This window comes from Haliotis rufescens, unplaced genomic scaffold (genome assembly GCF_023055435.1).
Source record: "Haliotis rufescens isolate VD_foot unplaced genomic scaffold, xgHalRufe1.0.p SCAF_16, whole genome shotgun sequence".
Taxonomy (NCBI): Eukaryota; Metazoa; Mollusca; class Gastropoda; order Lepetellida; family Haliotidae; genus Haliotis; species Haliotis rufescens.
The window spans coordinates 12,577,649-12,601,790 of NW_025963846.1; the positions used below are offsets into that span (position 1 = coordinate 12,577,649).

The window sequence follows — 24,142 nt, forward strand, 5'->3', positions numbered from 1 at the left end:
CAAATTGTAATTATGCAAGTTTCCATGTCTTCTGGTCTTCTATTTACATTTATAATTTAGAAACCCTGTATCACTATGATATATGATCTGTCCATAGTACAAACATGCACATAATGTCACAATAAATCCATGATCATTCAAGAAAATAGAAATAAATAAAAAATAAACTGTCCCGATATTTTCTTGTATTTTTCAGGTATTCCTTGCATATTGTGCATAGGTTGGTTAATACCCTCCTCCATTTTGGTTGTAAAACCTCTGGCTCTGTGTTCTACATTTTCAGGGGGCACTGGTTGCCCGGTCGTCTGAGACCTGCATCACGTCAGGCTTTCCTCACACATTAAGCTGACACGCCGTGATATAACTGGAATACTGTTAAAAGCGGTGTTAAAGGCCAACTCACACACTCAACATTTTCTACCAAAACCTCGGAGACGTGATTTATTCTAACATATTACTAAAAATGTTGAGGACCACCTGATTCTTTCCTATTACTATAGTGTACAGGGCGGTCGGGTAGCCCAGTAGTTAAAGCGTTCGCTCGTCACGCCGAAGACCCAGGTTCGATTCCCGACATGGGTACAATGTGTGAAGCCCATTTCTGGTGTCCCCCGCCGTGATATCGCTGGAATATTGCTAAAAGCGGCGTAAAACCATACTCAGTCAGTCAGTCAGTACAACAGCTTATGTCTTGTCTATGTCCCTTTGTATCTGACGTGTATCGTGTCTTTGAAAGGCATTTAGAAGTGATACACATAAGGAAGACAATATATGGATGTTAACTTCTTTATTAAGCTGACACGCGGTGATGTAACTGAAATAATGTTAAAAGCGGCGTTAAACCCATCTCACTCACCCACCATACCAAAATACGCATGTGTGGAACTCGGTAAATTCCGTGTTAAATGTGCGCCACAAGGTATTTTCAATGTGTACGACTTGATTCTGTCGCAGATGTGCAATCAGAAAATTCCATGTGATACACATAAGGAAGACAATATATGGATGTCAACTTCTTTATTATGAGGAACACAACGTTTGGGAGTATATGCTTACTCCTTCATCAGGTGAATGAATGCCATGAGACAGAGATATATATATGTACAAATTAATAAGATAACAAAAGGTGGAAAATAACAAAGGGTAGAAGCTAACACAGGAAGCCAACAGATGCTTGGCGCTGATAGGTGATTAGCAATAGACAATGGAAGCCAACTCTTAAGTTATCATATCGGCAAGAATCTTCATCTGCCGCATGAAATAAATTTACTTCATGAAAGGTTGCATGAAAGTAACAATCAAACCAAGGACAGTGTCAGTTCACATGTTATGAAAATGTATTGCTACCATATCGCCGTTTTACTAACAGGTCACTCGGTTCGCCCCTATTATGTTTCTAGGTTTGTCAGCACCATACCCGTGCTCGTGGGTTTCACCAAAGTGGTAAACGTCTGAGACCTGCATCACTTCGGGCTTTCCTCCCACATTAAGCTGACACGCCGTGATGTAACTTAAATAATGTTAAAAGCGGCTTTAAACCCATCTCACTCACCCACCATACCAAAATACGTTAAAAGATGGTACTTGTTGTTATCCTCTCTGGCGCTCGGTAGTTTTAATCAATATTTTAACTCAGTTCTCGTGTGTGTGTGTGTGGTGTGTGTGTGTGTGTGTGCGTGCGTGCGTGCGTGCACCATTATGCAGTCACATCGTTATTCATTCTTTTGAAACGGCACATGTAACAGGTAAAATAATAAACATTTAATTTAAGCATAAAGGCACATAAATGAAACGTTGCTATCTAAAGGTATCGAATCAAGATGGACAAGACTAACTAATGGCAGTCTGTTTGAGTCAGCATGTTTGAAGGACATCCACACCTCTCTGGTATTGTCAGGTGATGGTCGTACGTTACGTTTGTCTAAACACAACACCATTGCAAAATAATATTTACAGCCTGAGATAAGTTGCAAACATAATGTCCCTTACAAGGAACAAACACGGTACAAGACGCAACATGCTACCCAATGATCTTATGTGTCAGCAAATGTCTTTTTCAAAAGCCGAGCGTTTCTTTCTTGTTGAACACAATACATACAGGCTGGCTTGATCTCCAAGGTAGGCCCAGGTATTCATCAGCTGCTACCTCCTAAGTGTTTCCTTCATAGAAGGTACCTTTTATGATATGGTCACTCAGAATCCAAAATTGAAGTCAAAGTAGTTTCTTTGGACAGCTCTTCTGCTGAACATTGCGAGGGACATCAACAGATATTCCAAACCGTAAATATGGATAAGACATACTCAACCTAGAGTTTGAATTGCACTTTATTTATATAAGAGTATGAAGGGGATATATTGCTCTTATGCAGCCTTGTTGAACTCGATACCCTTCAAAAGGGTAGCCACAACAATTTAGATTTGTTTTTCAAATTTGTTTGACATTCAATTTTGAACTCTTCTTTGAGTGAGATTTTAAACAGCTAGCCAGAACTGTGAATTTCACATTCTTCGATTCTGAAAATAAACGAAATAACAACTAAAAAGGTGTTGATATTACAAGCAAAAACAAAAGCAGCCCACCTTGTCCTGAATACCCAAAAGATTTCCATCAGAAATATATAACAAAACGATTAAAACTTTACATCATGCAAGACATTGTGCACTCGCTTCTGGGGACGTTTACTTCCCTTCATGTGACCTTGACCTCCAACGTCATCCAGTCAACTAGTTGCATACTAAGTTGATGTAACAAATATAAAGTCACCATACCATGCTAACAGAGGCTGCTTAACGATGGTTGTATATATTAGTAGGTAATCAGAAGCAAACATTCACTTCATTTATCTGGTGAATTATGTCTTGATGTTTGCTTGTTTAATGCCACAACCAGCAACAGTCGAGCTGGACCAGTCAAACGTTATGAGAAGCATCTGAAACTGTTGATTCCATGTCATCATTCCCCAAGTCTGACCACCCAATCCATTTTCTTCCTCTTTAAGAGGTTTACTATTTTGGCGAAACTATTCAGCATCGGTATGTACCGACAGGATCATAAAGAAGGGTCACAACCCACATGAAGCAGATACTAGGATGACAAGGATTTGCGACTTAATTATTTGGTGGTTGTTGCTGTTATTTTGAAGACACCATAAATGTGGTGATTGAAAAATAGACCTGTACAAACTCACTTCGTGATGTGGGCTGTCTTTTCTTCCCACCAACTAGCAACCTGTCTGGTTTCTTGCACCAGAGAACGAATCCTGAAACATTTAGAGAGCTCTTGACAATACTGAAAGATTTGACAGACGGTGCTGCAAAATATACATTGGAGATGTGTGCAAAACTGTGCAGCTGGGCAAACCCTCTAAATAACTGTTTCTTCCTTAACTAGATCATCTTTCCGAGGCAAGGGCGTTAACTGACTATAAAAGTCCAGACAGACCCTTCAGCCAGTCTTCACAGGAACGCTCTTTGCGTGTATCTGCGATAATTCCTATTTTCCGATATATAATGTGTAAACGGAAGGTCACTTACACGTGATTCCCACCCCTACATCTTTGAATAATATCCTATTAACACTTCCCAACATTTTCAGTTTCAATATTTGATGTATTATTTCAATTCCCAATGGACCGCCTTCGTGTTTTAGTGGTAGAGCGGAAGGTCCGGGTTTCGATCCCCGGCCGCGTCATACCAAAAGGGTTAAATGATGGTACTTGTTGTTACCCTGTCTGGTGCTCGGCATTAAGGGGCTAAAACGAGGACTGGTCGGCTTGGAGTCAGTATACTGTGTCTGAGTGGGGTATTCATGTTAAACTGCGGCATGGTATCTCAGTGAGCTGGCACTATAAATCGGCATCAGTCCAGACAAGTACACACACACACAGACACGTACATACCCATCGCTATATAAGTGCAATAATCTTGGACGCAACGTTAAACCTCATTTCACCTCACCTCACCTCACCTCACCTCACCTCATTTCACCACCATGCCGAACTAGGCTGAAATTTCCACTCTCGATCGAAGCGCCACCAGTATCAATTACGAGTTATGTCCCTTTCTATGTCCCTCCACTTGCATTTGCTTTAAACAAAATGACGGCGTCCAGTGAAGATGATCTGATTGGTAATCAAGATCTACATTGTAATAAAACGGTAAATTGTTCTTTCCCCGCGAAGAGCATCAAATCTCTTGAGTACCTTGATTAAAAACATTAAAAGATTTGGACAACATCTATCGACGCCCAGTTTGCGGAACACATGTGCATGATTTGCAAATCGTGCAGTCGACCGAAATCTGCACTTGAAATCTATGTTTTTTCACGAACCGGATGTTTAGTTCCTTACGCTATTTGATTGGACTATGCATAGACTCGTTGGTCCAGCCACAATATATCTCTATAATTGCAGCCTAGTTCGGCAAGGGTGGAAAGTGGACTTTAGTAGTCAGTTATCTCCCTTGCCTCGGGAAACTGCAACTGGATCTGGATTTGTCCAGCTGTAAGTGTTGTACATACTGCAAATACTTTCACTGTAATGCCCTTCAAAAGATAGTCTCAAATCACATCACTGTGCGCCACCTTAAAAAATTAATTCACACAAGTGCCATTAGTTAACGGATGCAAAGGCCCAACTTGAAGTATGCATTACTAAATTAGTATATTTTTGTTGATGCTGGTCACTTATCAAAAAATGACATTAATGAGTCGAGAGTCAATATCGTCAAAGAAATACCCCTCCTGCTCATTGCAAATCTCCTATTGGAAATGTGAAGTCCTTGTTACCACGTAAATAGCAAATGTCCCTATGCAAAACATAATATGAAAAGACTCTCTTGTGATCCTTTACTCTTTAGCGTGAAAAGTAACTTGTATTATATGGTAACAAATATTGCAATATATGTCATACATATAAGGCCATCATTTCATGCCTATCGATCAATAAAGCTCTGATCAATCCCATGCCCCTAAAGATAGGATATGTATCACTTACTCTGCTGAAAGGTCACTAGCACTAGCACTGGTCAACAGTCTAGGCTGAACTGCTGCACCTTGCACAGCATTGTACTTCACACCAGCACTACGACTCCCGCCATAGCCTTCATCTCTGTTTTTGGCTTGTCCAGTAACGGTCAACTCAAGGATCTAGAATATATAAAACGAACAACTAAATATTGTTGCTGACAACATTTTAGTGGCCACTATGTATATTACTCAAAAGAAGGTAAAATACGTCGGATTCATATAAATGCTAAATGTACTTCTGAAATCGCTACTTCTGCCTAAACTGAATCCTTTATTCTCAGAACTACCAAATCCGCAATTCATTTAGAGGATAGCTTTACAAATATGATACCAATTTATCTGGAGAGGCAAACAAGACGAAGTTAAAATAAAAATTAGGTCATTACCTTCAAAATATGGTGGAATAAATGTCCAAATAATACAAACTAGTATCGAAGCACAGAAGATTCCATGCATAGATTATGATATCCAGTTTATATTGATGACAATATTATCGCAAACATCTCTAATCGATGTTGGAGAGATGTTGTGAAGGCTTGGTATATATATTGTCATCAATATAAACTGGATATCATAATCTATTCAGTTCCATAACAGATGCTGGTACAAAGGGTGACCTCTGGTAATTAGTCTCTCAATGCATGGAATCTTCTGTATATATACAAAGGAAAATATTATATTTGGCTTTAAAGGTAAACATGATTATACCTGAGATGAGTATCTTTAGTTACCAAAAATGTATTTATAACAAAAATAGAAACAAGAAATATCATTTTCCACAACTTCAATAAGAAATGTAAAACTATCATCGCAATCAGAAACATCCCACCTTGTCAGCTTTGTCTGTCATCGTTTTCTGATCACTTGCAATCTTGTCTATGTCCCTTTGTATCTGACGTATATCGTCAAAATTCTTCATCTGGCGCCTGAAATACATTTACTTCTACATGAAACTTACAATATAAGTAGAAATGTGTCATGTTCTGAGATTAAACTTCCACCAACACACCCTCTGTGTAACATGTCTTCTTGGTCGTCGTGGTCTACCATTTCGCGAAAAAAACAATAATCGTGAATTATTTAAAAAAGTGTTACATAAGTCAAGATGAGTCGTTGCTTAACCCCGCTTTGAAAAGGTTTTCAATGATATGACGACCCAAATATCTTGGATTCGACCCAACATAGCTTTCGGTCACGCCTCGAAGACGCACAGCGAATTGCGTCGCCTTAGATATTAACCCGTGTACGAATATTTACCTGATTTTCTTAATGTACCTCGAGTGCAGATTGTAAAGCATTGTTTTAATGTCAAGGAGCAATTTGTCACACTCTCTCCTGGTCCTTTGGCTTCAAACAGAAAACAATATGTAAAACATAGCATGGGCATTTTCCAGGAAGCGAATATAATTAAACACGGAGCTAAATACAATTTGGGATGTAGTTTTAGTAAGTACGGTTATCAAACTGTTAATCAGTTTTAACTTTACCATAACTGCATAATTTTTTTCTCATTTCAAGTTGTATAGTGAGTGAGTGTGGTTTTACGCCGCTTTTATCAATATTCCAGCAATATCACGGCGGGGGACGCCAGAAATGAGCTTCACACATTGTACCCATGTGGAATCGAAACCCGTGCCTTTGGCGCGGCGAGCGAACGCTTTATCCACTTGGCTACCGCACCGCATACATAGGTTCCCAAACAGACATACTCATTACATTATGCAGAGTTGAACCATGATTTTGGAGGGAAAAAAACAAAAAGCAGCCATGGTATTAACAACTGTAAGGCGGAATTACCGTGCAAGCTAATATTCATAGAGACACTTCCTTCTCAATGATTGTCGGCAGGCCTTTTGAAAAACTGATACGAACAATTACAGGATACAAAAAAAGAATCGCAGTTGCTGCAATAATTCGAAGTAGCTGTGGCAGTTTAGTTCTAACCGAGAAAACGTGGATCATGGTCATTGTCAGACCAATTCTAACCCGAATCTTCACGGGGGTTACGTCAAATGTAGAACTAAGCCTTGTTGGCTTTGCTTAACTTGCCATGCGTGTTAGCTTTCAAACTAAACGGTATAAACTACAGGTAACCTAGATCAACATTGAAAATACAGTATGTTTATAACCAATAGTTTGAATCTCGTCTTACACAACCGTGCTCTGCCGGCCAGCAGAAAGGTCCAGGAAAGGGTCGTAGAACTCTTCGATTAGTGCCAACTTTCTTTCAGCTTCGAACCTGCAAGGCAACGAGAGAGGCCATTGATTGATCTCATGAATATCACCCTTAGTTCATTCACAAGCTCGTGTAAAAATAATCGACATCAACCAAGTCATTGCTATATTTTATAAAAGAAAATCCAATGTCTGATCTTGCAAGTTGATGGCCTCGACTTTTTTTTTTCTTTTTTTTTTAAACATCACTGATGACCGATTTATTACAGAAAAAACGCAGCGTGATTAACACATAATTATTAACAGAAATTAACACGATTGATATAAAATATATAATTAAAATGAGGACTTAAGGACGTTTCAGGTTAACTTAATATTCATAAATTCATGTGCATAACAGGGGCAGCATGGTGTGATATTTGTTTTTGTTGGAACAAGGAAACCATTAATTTAAATGTCGAAAATTAGCAAGTGGCAAGTAAGTTACTCACTGCCGCTCTTGTAACTCTCTTAAGAATGCTTTGTCCTTCTCGTCTTCTTTAAGCTGAGTCTGCAGGTAGTCTTGGAGAGACAAATTATATTTGCACTGAAATGAAGATTTATCTTTTTCAATTCAAGACCAATAGTAAGACAAACAAGTAATACGTGTGGATGACACCTTAGTACCATGACATCTGAGACCTGCATCACTTGGGGCTTTCCTCCCACATTAAGCTGACACGCCGTGATATCACTGGAATACTGTTAAAAGCGGCGTTAAACCCAACTCACTCACTCACTCACTCACTCACTCACTCACTCACTAGTACCATGACAAAGTGATTGAGGTAGTTTGTTGTGTTTAACGACGATTGAAATATATTTGTCACTTATATCATGGTGTATTGATGGGAAAGCAGTAGTAGGCGTTTCCAGTCTGGTGATAGCCATAATAAGGGGTGCTGATTGAGCTGACAGACCAAGGATAAGAATCGGGGCGAAACCTGGTGCTCCTTCCACAAAACGACCGTTACTCTCATACTTTAACATAGACTTACGACAACCGTTGAGCTAACATCACTTTGTGAAAAGGAGCCCTGGGTGCAATCTAACGATCAGCGCATTCTGACACGACTAATGGAACACAAGTCTGCACGGTGAATGACAGCGCCTTCGAGCATTCGGCCAGAATCCCGACAATGAGATTTAAACGTATAATAAAAACGCTTGACGAGTCTTGGTATCAAGGTCTAAAATCACAAAGACATCACTGTTTAAGAAAGATATTGCCAGTTTTCCCACAAATATTTGTGGCGGCCATCTTGGATATAAACGTCTCACCTGCTGATACCGCCGAGGCAAGTTGACCAGCAACATTTTAATATGTTGAAGCAAATCCTTTTGTTTTTGGTCAGTCAGCATCACCTTGCTTTTAGCTTCCTCCAAGGCAGATAAGAAGAATACTCTTTTCCTAATTTCTTTGAACACAATCTCCAACCCATCAATATGCTTGATCAACATACTGAGTGTCTCAGTCGTGAAATACCTTTGACAAAATATAGCACCGAGTCAATGAAAGGAATAACCTGGGCCCCGTTCCTCAAAGCAATCTTAGCGCTAAGGTGATCGTAAGTCACATACTTTAACATAGGCTTACGATCATTGTAGCGCTAAGATCGCTTTGAGGAACAAGGCCCTGGACACAACTACTTGCATAGTCGTAAGAACTTTTACGCTTGCGTTGAGGAATCACTATGAAAAATAGTGAATAATACCAGGTGAGCTTATACAGCCCTACTTGTGGCACAATGTTCAACTGTTCACTTGATAACATATGAAATGTCCCCAATATGTCTACAATGTAACTCTAAGGCTTTGAAGGTTGTAACCCTGATCAAACATCTTTTGAGCAAGGTTCGTTAGACGCTCTTTGAAATCTTCGTCGAAATAACATGCTCGAATGTACCTCAACAGTTGTGTTTGTTTGTTTGTTTGTTTAACGCCGCATTCAGCAATGTTCCAGCTATATGACGGCGGTCTGTAAATAATCGAATGTGGACCAGACTATCCAGTTATTGACATCATGAGCATCGATCTACATAATAGGGATACGATGACATGCATGAACAAAGTCAGCGAGCCATATCACCCGATCCCGTTAGTCGCCTCTTACGACAAGCATAGTCGCCTTTTACGGCAAGCATGGGTTGCTGAAGAACTATTCTACCCCGGATCTTCAGGGTGTCAACAGTTGTGAAATATTGACACCGAAGGATGGAGCTGCTGAATTGTTGTTCTGTATTAAACGCATTTATTCAATGGCCATCGTTGTGCAACAAACATTCATGTTATGTATACGCGATTTGGTACAGCATATTTGCAGCAGAAAAATAATTTATTTCCGCAATATCGTAAATAATGGCCAAGCTATAGTCACAATTATTTAAACTCGGTCACTGGTATTCCTGAACATTTAATTTTCGCAATCATTATGCCATGGTTAAATTTGAACCGAACTTAATTATGACATGCACACAATTTACGTAGACAAACGATACTTACTGAAATTGATATGCTCCCTCCAGGATGCGATCAAATTTCGTCTTTGCAGTTTTTAAACTTCGTTCGAACCGGCGAATGTATTCATCGTCATCCAGACGGTCAATTCCAGGAGTTGTTCTCTCTGAAATGAGACACTACTAATATAGCACTATATATTTTGGACAACAAGATGTCTAAATGGATAGCAGAAACGGTGAGAAAAGTAAAATTGGTACATTTTCAACAGCACTAAATTTCAGAGATGCCCTGATTGTCTCTCTAGTTATTGGTTATGTTGCATACGCATTCATAGGCAATTCGTTTTGTTATGAGGTCGACATTTTCAAAAGAATATTTGGTTCAAGGTGAAGATTTTATCTATAAATGACAATAGGATCATGAAAGAACTGCATCTGTTTCCCAAAAGAACCGCAATTTAGTTCTTATACGCCGATTGGGGTAGGAGGTTTTCTCTGTTTGAGGCATAACACTTCGTTGTGTATTATACCATGTACAGTTATCAACGACCAGCGTGTGAATTTCTTACACGTCAGTATACTTTCTCCTTGTACATACAGCCATTACGCATATGTGATTTTACAATAATTTTCATTTAGGTGAAAGACATATGATGTTTTACAAGTATGCCAAGGTGCCGAAATGTTGTAGTTAGACGATGATGGTGAAAGCCATCGTCTAATAGATAACAAATGATGCCTAGAATGATGTTTCGATTCCCTTAACGCCTGCATTGTTCCATAATTGATTTTATCAGGGTTCCAGATAATTCTTTGTAGCCAATGAGTATTTACTCACATGTTTTCATTCACTTTGGGTATTGATAGTTTTCTTTGGGTATTCAGTCTATTTGCATTCCCTTGGGTCCAGTCTATTGGATATACGGTAAAGTACGTTTATAACGAACACGGATATAACGATTTTTTGGTCCCGACTATTTGCTGTTGTTATGCTATATATATGCTTATAACGAACTACGGTTATACCAAACTAAACTTAGTGGTCCCTTCGAGTTCGTTATAACCGTAGTTTACTGTCTTTACACCAATCAGTAATTTATAATAACTCTGTTTGAAATACTGTTTCAGGGACTTCTTGATTGTTTGTGTGCTGCCCCAAGTGTTTAACATGTAACATAAACCCGACAGAGAGACATATACATGTCAATAACAAGCAACAATAAACAAGCTCCGACATTCATACAGTATGGCCCTCACTCTATGAAGGGTCATACTCCAATGAACTCACACAAAGTGAGAGTCATTTCTAAAATAAATATCATGTGTCTGATACTATACATATTTCCTCATTAATGACTGAAATATTAAACCCTCGGGATGAAAGCCCCGAGAAACTAAAACTGATGATTGGAAGACTATGTGAGAGTGGGACCACCCGATCCCCGTTTCAGTTCGCTTCTAAGACACGCATGCGTATTGTGGACCTATATACCGTATTTCCTTCATTAAACGCCCGTGCGTATATTTTTTTCAGAAACTCTGTATCCCCGGCGTTTAATCGAGGCCCGATTTCAATTTCCGACTAATGCAAAACATTGGAATCGGGTGCAATACGAAATTTGAGTTGAAAACGTTATTTCGAAACAACAGTGCAAAAATCAAATTTGCTTGCTGGTCGTGAAAACAATGCTTTTACCACGTGAAATAATTGAGCCCAGGCTGTGGTGGTATTCATAAGAGAACTTAAGTCTGAAAAAAAACTTAAGACTTTAAGAAAACTAAGTTTTTTACCTTTTATGACTTAAGTTTTAATGTTTTACTTAAGTCATATTCATGAAGCGACTTGGGCTTAAGTTTTACCAATTTCTGACTTAAATCTTAAGACTGGGTAGGGGTAGGCTTAACTACAAGGTGTTTGACTTAAGTCAGTAAACAAAATGGCTGCCGTACCGCTAGGGCGTCGTTCGTTTCATCAAAGAAGACAAAGCCTTGTTGAATACAACGATGAGGAGTTGATACGGCGATATCGTTTAGATGGAAATGGCATTAGGTACGTAGCTAATTTAATAGCAGCTGACGTGGAGCCTGCAACCAACCGTAACCACGCACTTGACGAGATACAAAAGACGCTGATCACATTAAGGTACTTAAGGCCTTATACTTACCATTAGTTTGTGAGTTGGTAATCAACTGCACCGCGTTCGTGCCAAGCGTGAAGAGGTACAGCATTCTCACACCATGTACAAACTTGAAATTACTCTGTTGGAGTTGCTCCCCTTTACAGAGAACCAACTGGGCTGAACCTGTTACGTTGGCTTCTTTTTTTATCCCTTCTTGCAACTTGTGGAGGCTGTCAAGAGAAAAGTCCTGATCTTAAATCATTATTCACAAAACAGCGACGGAACGAACTGTCATTTAAACATGTGGTAGATTCTTTTCATCTAGCATTACGAAAACACATTATGGTGGTATATATAGATATATACAATCACTTCGCTTTATAGTGAAGTAAGGGTGTAGTAGCCTGGTGGTTAAAGCGTTCGCTCGTCACGCCGAAACCCAGGTACGTTTCCCCACATGGGCAAATTGGGAAAAGGCAATTTCTTGCAGCCCCCGTCGTGACATTGCTGGAGTTTTTCAAAAGCAGTATAATACATAAAATCATCACCCTCCACATATAGATTTATGCCATCGTCAATAATTTGATGTGAGATATAAAGTACATGTACGTGGTTTACGTCATTCTGTAACCCTACCTGTCACAGGTAATTATATATTCCGCCCAGCCCATGTAGTTCATCACCCGGACATCCGCCATCGTCAGCTGATGTTCCTTCCGATCTGGATTAGTCAGGGAAATATATTTCCTTAAGAGTCACACAAATACTAGTACATCTTTGTAGGCGGTTAGAGGCTCGATGTTAATGTGACAAGGAGTGCTTCTCCCTACACACACACACACACACACACACACACACACACATATATATATATATAAGTTGATAGATAGATAGATGTCACAAAGTTAGATTGCACTATGACGTCATACTATGTTAGAGTGCACTGTGACGTCAAAACAGCGTAACGGTATAACTGTAATCTTGAAAATCACATGCGTGAAACCGGTTGAGTAAATTATACAGCTCATCTTTGGACTTTTGTATTTTCTATCGATATATATATATATATATATATAGTTTCCTAAATGTTATGACGTCACGTAACTATATGTTACTACTTCATGTCCGTTATTCAGTTATGGCCTGATGAGACGCGTACGTGGTACGAGTTGAAAGCGCTAGCCTATTAAAACTGTGTTCAATCTTACTCCACTTATTTAATTTTATATATATATATATATATATATATATATATATATATATATATATATATATATATATATGAATGAAATACTGGAATTTATCAGTGACGATAGATCAAGTTATCAGTCACTCGTGACTGATATAAAAAAAGTTATAATAAATAGAAAATTCAATGTGTTTTCTCAAATACCACTTTCATCTCATCTCGTGAAGTGGGGAGATAAAAGTGGTATTTGAGAAAACACATTAAATATCCACTATATATCTATCTATCTATCTATCTATCTATCTATCTATATAGAGGTTATCACGCGAGTGTGTTTGGGGATGGTAAATATCCTGCATTAGGAATAAACATTGTATTTAGCGAGCCTTGGCGAGCTAAATACATAGTGTTTATTCCTAATACAGGATATTTACCATCCCCAAACACACAAGCGTGATAACCTCTTTATCATATAATGTCATTCTTTAATTCTGTGCTTCAAAATCGCTTTCCCACTCTCACAAACATTACCGAAACATTGCGAGTTTTCCTGGAATGCGCGCATGAATATTTATTACGTCACAGGGTAAGTGATGTGTCAGTCAGACAGTGACAGTAGCCAATATAGTTCCAACTGAAATCTGTTTCTGATACAGTGGCGAAGCAACATATTGGCAAAACAACAATTGTTTTTAATTGCCTTTCGCGGCAATCCATCGGTCTGTCCGCTAGAGTAACTGCCCTTTGTCAAAGGGAAGCTACTCTAACCCTATAGCCTATGGGACGTCACGGCAACGGTCAGACGTTGTTGACAGTCGGGCTGTCCTGTCATAACGTAAAGAAGTGTAGTCAGATGTACACACAGCGACAAAAAGGAAACAAGGTAACAATTCAAACATATTTCGGCCAAATGCAACTATTTTAATTCGTGGAGAAGGTTTCAAGCCGCAGAGGTCTACAAGCACAGATATGGCTACTGATTCCGCTTGGCTAGGCCTCGTGCCCTCGCAAAATTGTTTCGAAATCTACATCTCCAAAGTTGCTAAAACTTATAAAATGCCTTAGCTACGTCACAGTTAGACACTGATTTTCAGTGTATTAGACTGTTCTTTTGATAATGATAGCAATTACCCCTGTAGTTTATCCAGATTCCCCATGGTTTATTCTGACTCGATCGCCGAATGACGAGGGCGACGCCATGTTTGTTTATAAACAGTGAAAGTAGTCCCTACTTGACCTTTGATATTTGCATCTCTATCCGCATATGACCCCAACGGATATCGTTTTTATCCGCTGACTTTATCCTGCCGAGAAACCCACCCATTTTATGATAAATATATATAACATACAAAACTGGCTCCCACAGGAGATATCGCTTGGGTGAGATCAAGCGATATTAGGGGCGCGTTGCAAGCCACGAATCGCTTAGAGAAAGCAAATTCATCGCTCAATCCGGGGTCTGCAACAGTTCGAAGCGCTTGCGCACTCTTCCAAAATGGCGGCACAACTACCGCTTGATTGCCTTGACGTTTGTTTGATGTTTAACGCCGCACTCAGCAATCTTCCAGCTATATGACGGCGATTGGTAAATAATCGAGTATGGACCAGACAATCCAGTGATTGACATCATGAGCATCTATCCACGTAATTGGGATACGATGACATGCATCAACCATGTCAGCGAGTCTGACCATCCGCGTAATAAAGAACGTAATAGATGAGGCTCAATGACGAGCTGATGAAATTTATGACTACTTTGAAGATGTGGAGCAGACTGAGGATGATGGGGTGTTAGCTACCTTTGCTCATTTTCTCGTTGATCCAGTCAAGATTTCATTGTTCCGCTGTCAAAGTAAGCCGCCATTTTGGTTTGAGAACGAAGCGACCTCAGTCAGCGATTGTTTCGCTTGCAAGCGGCTGAAAGTTAGCGCACTGTTGTAAGGCGAATCGCTGAACATCGCTTACGAGCGATTGGCGCTTTGCAACGCACCCCTATACTGTAGATATCGCTGCAATGAAATTGCATCACAATGCTTTGCAGACCATTGTGACGTCATTGGTTACCATGACGTCACAATCAAATGACATCACTAATGGCTCTGCTACTGAAGCTGTTAGCAGTACTTTTTACACTGAAGACACAGCTAATTATAATGGTCAAAAATATTTTCACGTGATCAAAGTAGTTTTTTGGTCGTTTCCCTGACATTTTTTCATTGCCCAGTAGCAACATGTTTTGGCAAAGTCACACGTACTTGTCCGATGAAGCTCCTCATGCCGAAGTAACTCGATCCGTGAAACTTGGCGGGTCCCAGTGACCCAGATCCCTCTTGATTGGCATGCCAAGTGTCATTTGCATAAGGCCATCCATATTTTTGGTATGTGTTTCTCCCCTCAAGCCTAAACTAACCAGAGAGCGGCCGGACGAGATAAAATATATATTACTTATAAAAAAATGTCTTTCAATAATTGTGTAAGTTATTTTATGACATTTAAAAAAAAAGTTTAAACACTTGGTACTAGAATCTAGTCTATTAATTTGTTTATTTTGTAGATCGATTCGCTTTGCTTCGGAAGCGCATTTTTAATAAACAACGGAACAAAGATAAAGTTGATCTGGTTCTTTTATAAAGTTGAGCTAGTAGTATTTCTTTTAATAGATCGGTGCGCAATTTTCCACAGCGGCAGCAAAATTAAGACACGAAAACATTATATTATTTCACGTCGCAATGGAAATAAGAATATTAAAATACGGACAGCCTCAAAGACTTCGAAACGATGTTCAAATAAATATGTGTTCACATTAATTCTGTCATGTGCGAGAAAATATATTTCAACAATATTTTCATCAAGCTTATTCAGGTCGCTGGCTGCACAGATCTTCCTCTCTTGTAAACTACTTCGGCATGTTTTGTCGCGAAGCTCAAAGCAACAATGTTTCTCTCAGATACATTTTTTTCTCCATCCATGACGAGCATCTGTCATAATGTGCCTCAACAACCGCGCGAAGTGTATCCAAATACCCCGAACAAAAAATACATGGGACAAGTGTGGATCTAATGATCAAACTCAGTTTTGTGTGTGAAAATTCTGTGAAAGAAAAGGAAATTCATAATTAAAGTTGTCTTGGAATATGTGTATTGGAGTTTTCGTTTATCGTAAGTACAATATTATCTGGATACGCCTTCAGTAGGTCAAAACATTAAGTATATTTCGTTACTTATTTACCAGTTGCTTATGTGCATTGTTATGTTAACGTTGATACACGTGACATATTCATCTATTGTAGTCAAGCTGAGAAATATTGGCGCAACTTCTGGTGCTTCAAATTAGGCCCCTTCCTAAACACTAGTTGAAAAATCTGTGTAATAATTTAGGTTTTATAAATATAAACTGATTATTGTGTGGCACAAATCTAATTGTTGAATGCAAATGACCAAAACTAAACAAATATCTGTATTTTTCGGATTGAACTCAAAGAATCGCGTCGTCAATTTCGTATTTAAATATCGTTACTGTTACATTAACCGAAACTGATGTTCTGCTGCTGTTCTGCCGTAAAAATATGCAACACAATTCACCTTGACCACAAATGCATTGAATGTGTCACATGTACACATGACCATGTGCTTTGCTATTTATAGCGCAACCGTAAATAAGCTCCGCCCACTGTGATTGATGCAGACGCCAAACACGATCGATACGATTTTTTATGATAAAACTACAGAAAATCTATTGACTTATATCTTGATATGGAGCCATTTGTTGTATTCATGGTTTGTCATTCAAGTTGACACGAAGTTTGACGGTCAATGGTGATCTGGTTCCCTTATGGTTTTCAAAAAACGTCTCCCGACACTCGGTTGTGTTTACATTGTCAGTCATTGTTCGAAACTGAAACACCGCCACCTTGCGGGCTATTTATAGTCAGGGTGGGGCTTTAAGCCACTGCTTATTACTTTCTACAAACTGAAAAAGTTGAAAGAATGATGTTGGATGATAAATAAAATCTCACCCTCGTGTCTTCCATGTGACGAATTCGCTCTGTTTATGTCCATGCGTGTCAGTTCTCAGCCGAGAGTGTCTCCCGAGATGAACAAAGGATATAGTTGAAATCGGTGTTAACTGAACTGCGCCTACGTTTTGTACCTCGTCAATGTCTCCACGAAAGAATATCAACACTACACTTTACGAAATTCGTTCACACAAACTGAACAAAGAATCTAAATACGGTTTTGTAAAGAACGACATTCTCCACGCATACTGCGCAATAAGCCACGTAAGCTTAAGGTCAAGGCCTATGTCACGATGACATTCTATGAATCAATATCAACGAGCTGTACGTGTAGCTATTGTCCCGATTAACGGGTGTTCACTGTATACTGACACATTGGCGTTGTGTATGTTGTATAACCCCTTTACCTGTGACATTTTGTCTTCTCTTATATACAAGTATATACAATTTCAGACGCATGTTAAACAACAAAGTATATTGTAATCCGACAAGAGTTTGGTGGACCCACGTCCGTGTCCGGAACAAGCCACTTAAATAATGTAGGATTGTACAGTACATTTCAGACAGACAGACAGATAGATAGGCAGACAGACAGACAGATAGGCACACAGACAGACAGAAAGACAGGCAGACAGATAGGCAGACGGACAGACAGACAGATAGGCAGACAGATAGACAGACGGATAGGCAGAACGACAGACAGATAGACAGGCAGGCAGGCTGACAGTCAGACAGAAAGACAGACAGACAGATAGGCAGAAAGACAGACAGATGTATTGAGGATAAATCTCCAGTCCAAAATACAATCATGTGTTTGATTATTATTACAGAATGCTGAAATACAGTACATATAAATATATATCTTTTTGCCCTAGTTATGTTTGTAACTATTATTAACTATCGTTCAGTGTAAAAGATTTGAGGTAAAGTATTTTTAGTTACCTGCTACAGTGATGAATGTATCCATTAAATCCGAGGCTTAGAACATGTCACATGTTACTGAAAGGCAGTTCCCTTCATTGTGAACATACACAGAAACAGTTCCGATTGTCCGATTGAACAGGCCTTTGTTCAACATACCGACTGCGGTCTCTATTGTAGAACAAACAGTACACATTGAATATGAGACTCAGATGGGAATGGATGTAGGTGTTACCTATTATAAGGGTCCGACCAGGGGTGGTGGTGGTAAGGGTGTGTGTGTGTTTGTGTGTGTGTGTGTGCGTGCGACCAGGAGTGCATTAGGCACCAGGAATGCATTAGACACCAGGAATGCATTAGACACCAGGAGTGCATTGGAGACCATGAATGCATTAGACACCAGGAGTGCTTAAGACACCAGGAGTGCATTAGAAACCAGAAATACATTAGACACCAGGAGTGCATTAGAGACCATGAATGCATTAGACACCAGGAGCGCATTAGAGACCATGAATGCATTAGACACCAGGAGTGCTTCAGACACCAGGAGTGCATTAGAAACCAGAAATACATTAGACACCAGGAGCGCATTAGACACCAGGAGGGCATAAGAGGCACCGGGTGCATTTGAGACCAGGAATGCATTAGAGACCTGGAATGCATAAGAGACCATGAATGCATTAGACACCAGGAGTGCATTAGACACCTGGAATGCATAAGAGACCATGAATGCATTAGACACCAGGAGTGCATTAGACACCTGGAATGCATGAGACACCAGGAAGGCATTGGAGGCATGGAGTGCATTAGACATCACAAATACATTAGACACCAGGAGTGCATTAGAGACCATGAATGCATTAGACACCAGGAGTGCTTCAGACACCAGGAGTGCATTAAGGACCATGAATGCATTAGACACCAGGAGCGCATTAGAGACCATGAATGCATTAGACACCAGGAGTGCTTCAGACACCAGGAGTGCATTAGAAACCAGAAATACATTAGACACCAGGAGTGCATTAGAGACCATGAATGCATTAGACACCAGGAGTGCATTAAAGACCATGAATGCATTAGACACCAGGAGCGCATTAGACACCAGGAGGGCATAAGAGGCACCGGATGCATTTGAGACCATGAATGCATTAGAGACCTGGAATGCATAAGAGACCATGAATGCATTAGACACCAGGAGTGCATTAGACACCTGGATTGCATGAGACACCAGGAAGGCATTGGAGGCATGGAGTGCATTAGACACCAGAAATACATTAGACACCAGGAGTGCATTAGAAACCACAAATACATTAGACACCAGGAGTGCATTAGAGACCATGAATGCATTAGACACCAGGAGTGCTTCAGACACCAGGAGTGCATTAAGGACCATGAATGCATTAGACACCAGGAGCGCATTAGAGACCATGAATGCATTAGACACCAGGAGTGCTTCAGACACCAGGAGTGCATTAGAAACCAGAAATACATTAGACACCAGGAGTGCATTAGAGACCATGAATGCATTAGACACCAGGAGTGCATTAGAGACCATGAATGCATTAGACACCAGGAGCGCATTAGACACCAGGAGGGCATAAGAGGCACCGGATGCATTTGAGACCAGGAATGCATTAGAGACCTAGAATGCATAAGAGACCATGAATGCATTAGACACCAGGAGTGCATTAGACACCTGGAATGCATGAGACACCAGGAAGGCATTGGAGGCATGGAGTGCATTAAACACCAGAAATACGTTAGTCACCAGAAATACATTAGACACCAGGAGTGCATTAGAAACCAGGAGTGCATTAGACACCAGGAGTGCATTAGACACCTGGAATGCATGAGACACCAGGAAGGCATTAGAAACCAGAAATACATTAGACACCAGAAGTGCATTAGAGACCATGAATGCATTAGACACCAGGAGCGCATTAGACACCAGGAGGGCATAAGAGGCACAGAGTGCTTTAGACACCAGGAGAGAATTAGACACCTGGAGTGTCATTAGTCATCAGGAATGCATTTGATTCACGGAGTGCATATGACACCTTGGGTGCATTTGAGACCATGAATGCATTAGATATCAGGAGTGGATTACTTACCAGGAGTACATTGGACACCAGGAGTGCATTCGAGGCACGGAGCGCATTAGACACATGGAATGCATTAGAGGCATGGCGTGCATTAGATACCATGAATGCATTAGACATCAGAAGTGCATTAGGCACCAGGAGTGCGTTAGACACCTGTAATGCATTCGACACCAGGAATGCATTAGAGAAATTGAGTTCATTAGACACCAGGAGCGCATTGGAGGCACCGGGTGCATTTGAGACCAGGAATGCATTAGAGACCTGGAATGCATAAGAGACCATGAATGCATTAGACACCAGGAGAGCATTAGACACCTGGAATGCATGAGACACCAGGAAGACATTGGAGGCATGGAGTGCATTAGACACCAGAAATACATTAGACACCAGAAATACATTAGACACCAGGAGTGCATTAGAGACCTGGAATGCATTAGACACCAGGAATGCATTAGAGACCTGGAGTGCATTTGAGGCACGGAGTGCATTAGCCACCTGGAATGGATTAGACACCGGGGATTGAGACACCAGAAATACATTAGACACAAGGAATGCAATAGACACCAGGAGTGCACTAGACACTAGGAATGCAATAGAGACCTGGAGTGCATTAGAGGCACGGAGTGCATGAGAGACCATGAATGCATTAGACACCAGGAGTGCATTAGACACCAGGAGTGCATTAGACACCTGGAAAGCAATAGACACCAGAATAACATTAGACACCAGGAGTGCATTAGACACTATGAATGCATTAGACACCAGGAGTGCATTAGACACCTGGAAAGCATTAGACACCAGGAATGCATTAGAGGCACGGAGTGCATTAGACACCAGAAATACATTAGACACCAGAAGTGCATTAGACACCAGGGCCCACTTGCACAAAGCAATCTTAGCGCTAAGACTGTTGTAAGCCTATGCTGAAGTATGGGAGTTACGATCATCTTAGCGCTAAGATCGCTTTTTGCAAGTGGGCCCAGGAATGCATTAGAGATCTGGAGTGCATTAGAGGCACGGAGTGCATTAGCCACCTGGAGTGCATTAGACTCTATGAACGAATTAGACACCTGGAGTACATTAGACATCAGGAATGCATTAGGTTTACGGAGTGCATTGGACACCCTGAGTGCATTTGAGACCAGGAGTGCATTAGTCATCAGGAATGCATTTGATTCACGGAGTGCATATGACACCTTGGGTGCATTTGAGACCATGAATGCATTAGATATCAGGAGTGCATTACTTACCAGGAGTACATTGGACACCAGGAGTGCATTAGAGGCATGGAGCGCATTAGACACATGGAATGCATTAGAGGCATGGTGTGCATTAGATACCATGAATGCATTAGACATCAGAAGTGCATTAGGCACCAGGAGTGCGTTAGACACCTGTAATGCATTCGACACCAGGAATGCATCAGAGAAATTGAGTTCATTAGACACCAGGAGCGCATTAGAGGCACCGGGTGCATTCGAGATCAGGAATGCATTCGACTCCAGGAGTGCATTTGAGGCATGGAGTGCATTAGACACCAGGAGTGCATTAGACACCTGGAGTGGCAATAGTCATCAGGAATGCATTTGATTCACGGAGTGCATATGACACCTTTGGTGCATTTGAGACCAGGAATGCATTAGATATCAGGAGTGCATTACATACAAGGAGTACATTGGACACCAGGAGTGCATTAGAGGCACGGAGTGCATAAGACACATGGAATGCATTAGAGGCATGGCGTGCATTAGATACCATGAATGCATTAGACATCAGAAGTGCATTAGGCACCAGGAGTGCGTTAGACACCTGGAATGCATGAGACACCAGGAATGCATCAGAGAAATTGAGTTCATTAGACACCAGGAGCGCATTGGAGGCACCGGGTGCATTCGAGACCAGGAATGCATTCGACTCCAGGAGTGCATTTGAGGCATGGAGAGCATTAGACACCAGGAGTGCATTAGACACCTGGAGTGGCAATAGTCATCAGGAATGCATTTGATTCACGGAGTGCATATGACACCTTTGGTGCATTTGAGACCAGGAATGCATTAGATATCAGGAGTGCAGTACATACAAGGAGTACATTGGACACCAGGAGTGCATTAGAGGCACGGAGCGCATAAGACACATGGAATGCATTAGAGGCATGGCGTGCATTAGATACCATGAATGCATTAGACATCAGAAGTGCATTAGGCACCAGGAGTGCGTTAGACACCTGTAATGCATTCGACACCAGGAATGCATCAGAGAAATTGAGTTCATTAGACACCAGGAGCGCATTAGAGGCACCGGGTGCATTCGAGACCAGGAATGCATTCGACTCCAGGAGTGCATTTGAGGCATGGAGTGCATTAGACACCAGGAGTGCATTAGACACCTGGAGTCGCAATAGTCATCAGGAATGCATTTGATTCACGGAGTGCATATGACACCTTGGGTGCATTTGAGACCAGGAATGCATTAGATATCAGGAGTGCATTACATACAAGGAGTACATTGGACACCAGGAGTGCATTAGAGGCACGGAGCGCATAAGACACATGGAATGCATTAGAGGCATGGCGTGCATTAGATACCATGAATGCATTAGACATCAGAAGTGCATTAGGCACCAGGAGTGCGTTAGACACCTGTAATGCATTCGACACCAGGAATGCATTAGAGAAATTGAGTTCATTAGACACCAGGAGCGCATTAGAGGCACCGGGTGCATTTGAGACCAGGAATGCATTAGAGACCACGAGTGCATAAGAGACCATGAATGCATTAGACACCAGGAGCGCATTAGACACCTGGAGTGTCATTAGACACCTGGAATGCATTCGACACCAGGAAGGCATTGGAGGCATGGAGTGCATTAGACACCAGAAATACATTAGACACCAGAAATACATTAGACACCAGGAGCGCATTTGAGGCACGGAGTGCATTAGCCACCTGGAATGGATTAGACACCGGGAATGTATGAGACACCAGAAATACATTAGACACAAGGAGTGCATTAGACACTAGGAATGCAATAGACACCAGAAATACCTTAGACATAAGGAGTGCATTAGACACTAGGAATGCAATAGAGACCTGGGGTGCATTAGAGGCACGGAGTGCATGAGAGACCATGAATGCATTAGACACCAGGAGTGCATTAGACACCAGGAGTGCATTAGACACCTGGAAAGCATTAGACACCAGAATTACATTAGACACCATGAATGAATTAGACACCAGGAGTGCATTAGACACCAGGAGTGCATTAGACACCTGGAAAGCATTAGACACCAGGAATGCATTAGAGGCACGGAGTGCATTAGACACCAGAAATACATTAGACACCAGGAGTGCATTAGACACCAGGGCCCACTTGCACAAAGCAATCTTAGCGCTAAGACTGTTGTAAGCCTATACTGAAGTATGGGAGTTACGATCATCTTAGCGCTAAGATCGCTTTTTGCAAGTGGGCCCAGGAATGCATTAGAGACCTGGAGTGCATTAGCCACCTGGAGTGCATTAGACTCTATGAACGAATTAGACACCTGGAGTACATTAGACATCAGGAATGCATTAAGGTTTACGGAGTGCATTGGACACCCTGAGTGCATTTGAGACCAGGAGTGCATTAGAGGCACGACATTCTCATCTGGAGTGTATTAGATACCTCGAGTACATTCGAGACCAGGAATGCATTCGACGCCAGGAGTGCATTTGAGGCATGGAGTGCATTAGACACCAGGAGTGCATTAGAGGCACAGAATGCATTATACACCAGGAATGCATAAGAGGCACGGAGTGCATTAGAAACCAGGAATGCATCAGACACCAGGAGTGTATTAGACACCTGAAATGCATTAGACACCAGGAGCGCATTAGACACCCAGTTTGCATAAGATACCTGAAATGCAATAGACACCTAGTGTGCATTAGACACCGGGAGTGCATTAGACACCTGGAATGCATTAGACACCAGGGGTGCATTAGACACCTAGAGTGCACTAGACACCTGGAATGCATTAGACACCCAGAGTGCATTAGTGACCAGTCGTCTATGAGAGACTTAGAGTGCATTAGACACCTGGAATGCATTAGAGAC

The 24,142-nt window shown here is 41.0% G+C and overlaps 1 protein-coding gene across 3 annotated transcripts; it reads right to left on the reverse strand.

The window, feature by feature from the left end:
* Positions 1 to 837: 837 nt before the first annotated feature.
* On the reverse strand, positions 838 to 18,325 carry LOC124135634. Of its 3 annotated transcripts, none has more exons than XM_046501070.2 (12): positions 17,966 to 18,325; positions 12,456 to 12,540; positions 11,865 to 12,049; positions 9,743 to 9,863; positions 8,522 to 8,726; positions 7,693 to 7,787; positions 7,179 to 7,265; positions 6,284 to 6,373; positions 5,856 to 5,952; positions 4,995 to 5,146; positions 3,189 to 3,260; positions 1,002 to 2,514 (listed from the first exon to the last, which is right to left on the reverse strand). In XM_046501070.2, the coding sequence occupies exons 1-12, from the start codon at positions 17,988 to 17,990 to the stop codon at positions 2,481 to 2,483; spliced, it is 1,248 nt and encodes a 415-aa protein (XP_046357026.1). In that variant the 5' UTR covers positions 17,991 to 18,325; the 3' UTR covers positions 1,002 to 2,480. The 3 variants fall into 3 exon arrangements, with proteins under 3 accessions (XP_046357035.1, XP_046357026.1, XP_046357018.1); XM_046501062.2 differs by lacking the exon at positions 17,966 to 18,325 and adding an exon at positions 17,024 to 17,607; XM_046501079.2 differs by lacking the exons at positions 4,995 to 5,146; positions 17,966 to 18,325 and adding an exon at positions 17,024 to 17,607 and having other exon boundaries at positions 838 to 2,514.
* Between the last annotated feature and the right edge of the window lie 5,817 nt (positions 18,326 to 24,142).

Excerpts from the sequence above, each read along its gene's own strand:
- LOC124135634 (XM_046501062.2), bottom strand. The coding sequence starts at position 17,066 with ATGGACATAAACAGAGCGAATTCGTCACATGGAAGACACGAGG. Across the intron at positions 8,727-9,742 it reads GAGGGAGCATATCAATTTCA|GTATTTCACGACTGAGACAC; the intron begins GTAAGTATCGTT and ends ATTTTGTCAAAG. Across the intron at positions 2,515-3,188 it reads AAGACAGCCCACATCACGAA|AATCGAAGAATGTGAAATTC; the intron begins GTGAGTTTGTAC and ends GTTTATTTTCAG.